The sequence below is a fragment of the Pinus tabuliformis genome, chromosome 6 (genome assembly GCF_031772625.1).
Source record: "Pinus tabuliformis cultivar Carrire ecotype Pingquan chromosome 6, CPIR1, whole genome shotgun sequence".
Taxonomy (NCBI): Eukaryota; Viridiplantae; Streptophyta; class Pinopsida; order Pinales; family Pinaceae; genus Pinus; species Pinus tabuliformis.
The window spans coordinates 58,643,148-58,650,061 of record NC_142292.1 but is presented as its reverse complement, the minus strand read 5'-3'; the positions used below and the strand labels follow the sequence as shown (position 1 = coordinate 58,650,061).

Below are 6,914 nucleotides of genomic sequence, written 5' to 3'. Positions count from 1 at the left end.
GCGCAGGGTTTCTTCACGGCTGTATTTACGAACCTGGAAGATAAGAACAGAATTTTTGAGGAAGGGCCGTACTTCCTGAATAATGCAGGCCTGTTTATGAAGCACTGGGAGGAGCGGTATAACCCTGAAAAAGAAAAACTAATGGATGCTCCGGTGTGGGTTAGGTTGTTTGGGTTACCTGATGAGTTTTGGGACCCGGAAATCTTGGAAGGAATAGGCAATTCAATAGGTAGTTTTGTGAAGACTGCAGAGGCCACCAGAAGAGGAAAGTATAACGCCTTTGCTAGAATTTGTGTATTCATGAACTTAGCTGAACCACTCCCGGAAAATATTGAGTTGGAATACCATGATGAAGTCTGGACGCAGGCGCTTGATTATGAACACATTCCCTTCCGCTGTCGGAAATGTCATGAGTATGGCCACTTATACAGGAATTGCCCATTGAATAAAGAGGAAGGGGAGAAGCCAGGAAAAGATAGGGCAGCAGACAAAGAGGACGGCTTCCAGCAAGTCTATAGGAAGAAACGGCCAAACAAGGAAAACCTGAAACCCAAAACGCAAGAAACACCCAGCACAATAAAAAGCCAAAATAAGTTCCAGGTGTTGCAAGATAATGCGGAAGGGTATGAAGTAAATTTGAATGACGATGAAGACCCAGAGAACTCGCCCATGGAGGTTTCCCGAGAAGAGAAAGAGAAAGCAAAAAGCCCATACAAACCAAACAAGGAACAAACAGAGGAAAAAGAGACGGACGAAACAATGGAATCACATATGGAAGTTGAAAACCAAATGGAAAATGAGGCCGAAGAGGAAAAGCTAATGAAGAGACTGCTACAGGAGTGGAAGTATTTGGATAGCAGATTTATACCAGAAAAACAGAAACAGTTATTCAAGGAGGCCTTCCAGAAATACAAGGAACGGAAAGGGGAAAACCTGGAAAAACAAATAACAGAGGTTGAGGAAAAGCAGAAAGAAGTGATGGAAATGGACAATGCTGGCAAAAGCAGCAGGAAAAGAGGACGGAGAACGCTAAATGAAACTATCCAATCGGTGGGTGAAACACTGATCAACTCTGGTAAAGTGATACCTCTGTCAGAGGTATTTTTCCCCTCCCTCCAAAAGTTTTAAATGATTATTGTTAGCTGGAATATTAGGGGCCTACATAGTAAGGGGAAGCAAAGATATTTGCGAGATAAACTCAAAAAAGAAAAACCTAGCATTTTAATACTGCAGGAGACTAAAATTGAGGTACACCAGTTAGAAGAAATAGTTGAAAGAGATAGATTGAATTACAAAGTAATGGGACAGGATGCCATAGGAGTTGCTGGAGGAATAGCAATATTGTGGAACCCAAATGAAATACTTCTAGACAAGTGGACTAGCATGCATGGAATCTTGACCGGGTTGGGCAGGATAGTGGGGACCAAAGAAAAAGTGGTCATCACAGGTGTATATGGACCCACAAACCCTGGAGAAAAAGAAAACTTTATTAGAAGTTTGAGAATGACCCGACAACTTTTTTCTGGACAACCTTGGATCATTGGAGGAGACTTTAACCTAATCAGATCCCTGGAAGAGAAAAAAGGGGGAGTTCGAAGGCTGGATCAATTCATGGACAAGTTCAATGAGATGATAGAGGACCTGAGAGTAGTAGATATGAAAACCATCAATGGAGTCTATACATGGAACAACCGAAGAGGAGGCAAGAACCAAATTGCCTCAAAACTAGATAGATTTCTAATATCTGAAGACATCTTGAACAGAGATATCTTTATCGAAGCCAAGATCATCCCCTCCTTGGGCTCAGATCATTGGCCAATCCGATTGGAAGTCGACATTAAAAAGATCCAGGGCAAGAAGCCGTTTCGGTTTGAAGCATTCTGGTTACGGGATCCGAACTTCATAAAAAAAGCAGAAGAATGGTGGAACCAAAGTCGAGTGCAAGGTAGAGGAAAGATGCACATGTTTCATTTAAAACTAAAAGAACTGAAGATGAAGATTAAGAAATGGAACAAAGAAGAATTTGGCAACATCGTAGAAGACAAGCAAAAGTTAGAAAAGGAAATGGAGGACATCCAACAGAAAATAATTCTGGAAGGCAGGACTGAGGAGAGCATCGCCAAAGAAGGAATTCTGCTGGGAAGAATGGAAGAACGAAGAAAGCAAGAGGAAATCCTATGGCGGCAAAAATCTAGAGTTAAATGGCTTCGGGAAGGGGAAAGAAATACAAAGTTTTTTCATCAGGCAATGGTTAAGCATAGACAGGGAAATAGAATTCTTTCCATTAAAGGGAATAATGGTACAAGGCTGGTGGAACAAAAGGAAATTGAGCAAACTCTAGTCGATCATCATAGAGGAATTCTCTCCGAACCCCAAGTAGATAGAGAGAGAGCTATCCAGGAAATATGCACTGCTATTCCCAGACTAGTTACGGAGGACCAGAACAAAGCCTTAATGAGGATGGTTACCTTAGAAGAGCTGGAAGAGACAGTGAAAGCAATGAGGAAGGGCACAGCACCGGGCCCGGACGGCTTTACAGTAGATTTCTACCAGGCTGGCTGGCATTTTCTTGGAAAAGAAATACTAGATTTGGTAGAAGAATCAAGGGTGCAACAGAAGGTATGGCCGGCTCTCAACTCAACCTTCTTTACTTTAATCCCTAAAGGTGAAAATATGGAGGATGCTAATGGCTTTAGACCGATAGCTCTTTGTAATGTAGTATATAAGATCATAACTTCTCTTATTGCTAGAAGATTAAAACCCTTGCTGGAAAGTTTAATATCGGCGGAGCAAACTGGTTTTGTGGAGGGGAGGCAGATCTTGGATGGCTTAGTTGTCTCTCAAGAAGTTATCCACTCCCTCAAAGATAAAAAACGGAAAGGAATGATGATTAAGCTTGATTTATCCAAAGCCTACGATAGGCTCAACTGGAGATATCTGGAAAGAGTTCTTGCATGCTTCGGCTTTCACAAGAGATGGATTACATGGGTCCACAATCTCATTTCTTCTCCTAACTTTTCAATCTTAGTCAATGGAAACCCTTCGAACACGTTTAATGCCTCCAGAGGTATTCGTCAAGGAGATCCACTGTCTCCTTTCCTGTTCATCGTGGCAGCAGAGGGTCTAGGAAGGTATATTACTCAGGAAAAAGCAGCTCAAAGATTAAAAGGACTTCGCTTATGGGGAGACAGACTCCCCCTTACGCATCAACAATTTGTTGACGATATAATGCTCTTTGGGGAGCCAACTGTTAAGGAAGTCAAACATCTAAAGAAAATCCTTGACCTGTTTGCTGAAGCTTCGGGACTTGAAATTAATCGGGATAAGTCATGTGTTTTTATCTTCAACACGGTGGATCAAGTGAAGACTCACCTTATTAGAATTCTGGGCTTCAAAAAGGGTGAACTGCCTACCAAGTATTTGGGTAACATGCTGGACTTCACGTCAAAAAGATTAAAGAATTGGCAGGGAATCTTAGATAGAATGAGGAAAAAAGTCTCGAGCTGGGCCTTTAGGGTCCTGAATATAGCTGGCAGAATCGTTTTAGCCAAATCGGTTTTGCAGGCTATACCTATTTATCCACTCTCAACAATGGCGGCCCCGAAAGGAGTTTATGGGAAGATTAGAGAAATTATCAGAAATTTCATTTGGCGCGGGTCGGAGGAAAAGAAGAAATGGGCCTTGGTGGCCTGGAATCAGCTTACAGAGAGGAAAGAGAAAGGTGGGTTGGGATTAAAAGACCCAGAACTGCTCAATCAAACCCTGGGAGCTAAACTTTGGTGGAGGTGGGTGCAAGGGGGAAATGACCTCTGGAAATCAATATGGAGAACAAAATATCGAATGCCAGACTCACAGGTAGACATTCTAAGACAAGAAGAAATGCCTCGCGGATCCGCGGTATGGGAACTGGCCAGCCAGAATAGAGACATTGTCAAGCAACATGCGTTCTGGGAAATCAGAGGAGGTAATGAGGCTCACTTCTGGGACGACAAATGGCAGCAAAGAGAAAGACTGACTAATATGCAGAGCCTTCATCCAATCAGAGGAAGAATTGAGGAGAATAGAACAACTGTCAAGGATTATTGGAATCCTGTCAACATGAATGATTGCTGGAGATCCTGGAAGGACCCATTAGAGTGGGATCAGAGTCTCAATCCAGACCTGCAGACGGCTTTCAATAAGGAAATGAATTCAAGGAAAATCAAGGTAAGGAACGGAAAAGATATCCTACGATGGGGTAATACCATGAGAGGACTTTTCTCAGTTAAGGAAGCATATTATCTGGCAAATCCCCACAATATCAATGATGGCCAACAGGACTGGAGGAAAATTTGGGATCTAAATTGGTGGCCCAAAGTAACCACTTTCGCTTGGATAGCTTTGAAAAACAAAATTCTTACTTGGGACCGCATCCAGAAACGGGGTTTCTCGGGACCTTCGAGCTGTTACCTGTGTAAAAATCATGAAGAAAGCAGAGATCATATCATGATCCATTGCCCGTATATTAAACAACTATGGTCTCATACAAAGCATACCTTTAATAAACCTGAGGTGGAGATTAGAGATTTCAACGAAATGGTTTTCCATTGGAGGGAGGAAACCTTCAAATGCAGAGTCATACAGAGAGCCTGGAACCTTGCCTCAGGTTTTGTAATATGGCTGGTATGGAAGGAACGTAATGCTAGAATTTTTAAAAGTGTTAATAAGGAGCCTGAGGCAATTTGGGAGCGGGTGGTAGAGGCGCTGAGAGAAACCATTCTGGTAGAGAGATGGCAGGACGAAGATTGGAAAGCAGATCCAGGGGAACACGAAATTTTGCGCAGACTAAACCTGAAATTTGAGATGGTGCAGTATCAATTCAGGAAAGATCAGGACATGAGGGTTAAAAGTCCAGACACGTTTACCTATCCCAGGGATCAATTTGTAAAACTAAATTTTGACGGGGCTTCTAAGGGCAACCCTGGGGATGCAGGGTTCGGGGGTATATTCCGTGACAGCAACAAACAAGTAAGATGGATATATGCTGACTGGGGAGGGAATATGACTAACAATGAGGCCGAGTTCTGGGCTCTCCACACTGGATTGCGAATAGCTATCAGAAATGGATATTCAAACTTGGAAATTTCGGGCGATTCTCAAATAGCCATTGAAATGGTTAAGAAACTCAGGAATGGCAAGGGGTGGGAAAAGGTGACTAAGAGCTGGCGCACAGCAGGTATCGTTCAGGAGATAGCGGATATGATTAAAAGAATAGACTACTGTATCTTCAATCATGTTCGAAGAAATGGCAATAAACCTGCGGACTGGCTGGCCAATTGGGGCAGCAGAGGACAGCAGAGCAGGATTGATAGTCAGTGGAGGAATCCGGAGGCAAACGGGGAATGGAAAAATCTACACACGCTCATTAAGGCTGATCATGAGGGTGTCATCGGGGATCACACTTAGATTAATGAAAGACAGTAGTAAATGGCAGAGGTACGATCGAACTATGACCAAAGTTCGATTGCTTAAGGTGACGGTGTTATCGGGGAACACACTTCAATTAATGAAAGAGATGATCAAAGGGCAAAGACACGATCGAACCATGACCAAAGTTCGATCACCTCAGGTGCTAAATGGCATGCCAATTCATACAATGATGAAGCAGGAATTGAAAGGAGGTATAGTGGCGGCAGAGGGGATGAGCACCAAGGATTACGCATTCGATGCGATAATTAAGACGCATCAGCTGAGAGGGGAGATTAACGAGGTGTCAGGATACACCGTAGTAGATGTGATTATGGATGGAACGGTCGACGGTAGTGGGGTACCGGATCTAGATAGGAAGAGGCCGGGAACTCAAATTCGGGCATCATTATATATGCAATATACTGGAAACCGTCGAGTTCAAGAGAAACAAAATTCGATAAACAACTATCTTTGCGGGATAATTTGGAATCACTTTCAGAGTCTCCAGCGGAAGCAGTCGAAGCGGGGAAATAATCCGAGAAGGAAGAGCGGCAGGGCTGCAGGAGGCATGGAGACCCGTCAGAGAGGCCGTGGCGCAGGGGAGCGGGGTGTAATTGAGGAAGAATGGGAGCAAGGGAAGGGCAAAAGCCCCCTAAACCGGGAACCCCCAATCACAATTTGGGATACAGAGGACGACTCAGACGAGAAAGAAGAGGGTGGCTCTGGGAAAAGATCCAAGGAACTGCAAAAGAGGAGCTTTAAGGGCAGCACGCCCCAAGCGGAAACAAATTCGTCCATGCAGCAGGTTTCTGAAGATAGGCGCTCGGGGCTCCGCAAGAGAGGTCGTCCACTGAGCAGTGGGCAAAGCAAAACGCAGAAGGGGGATAAAGACCACGGAAAGACAGAGTATGAGGAAGGGGAAAATTCTGGCAGGCGTCAGCAGAGACAAACGAAACCGAAAAGGACCGTCATGCATCAAATTCGAGCGGCGGAAAAAGCCTTTCAAAACAACGCTGACCCCGATATTCGCAGGATTATGCAATTTCTTGAAGAGGAGGCCAAACAGGAGCAATCGGCAGACGAGATGGAGGAATGGGCCACAATCTTCCACGACCCGGGCCACACTCGTGGCCGCAGGACCCTTTTCAAGCAATCCCTTCACATGTATTGGGTAATGAAAGGCCTGATGGCGAAGGCCCTGGAACAGGTTGCCAAAGAAATGGCGGATTTGCTCCAGAAGAAACCTGAGATGAGCAGGGAGCTAAGCTATATCCGCACAACCTTGTCAAAGTAGGAGGATAAACTGGATGAGATCCTCTGCCTGTTGAAGGGTGAACGTCAGGATCCTGTTCAAGAAGACAGACAGCCGAATCCCGCGCAAGGAGCCCGCCGACCGATGGACGAGGAAAATGCATGAAGGCAGATATGTTTAGCTATGCTACTGTTGGTCCTGATTTTGCTTGCGT

General features: G+C 44.4%; 1 protein-coding gene across 1 annotated transcript; it reads left to right on the top strand.

The window, feature by feature from the left end:
* Positions 1-2,064: 2,064 nt before the first annotated feature.
* On the top strand, positions 2,065-5,445 carry LOC149257210 (uncharacterized). Its single transcript, XM_089460729.1, has one exon. It carries the CDS (start codon positions 2,065-2,067, stop codon positions 5,443-5,445), a length of 3,381 nt encoding a protein of 1,126 aa, XP_089316855.1.
* The last annotated feature ends 1,469 nt before the right edge of the window (positions 5,446-6,914 follow it).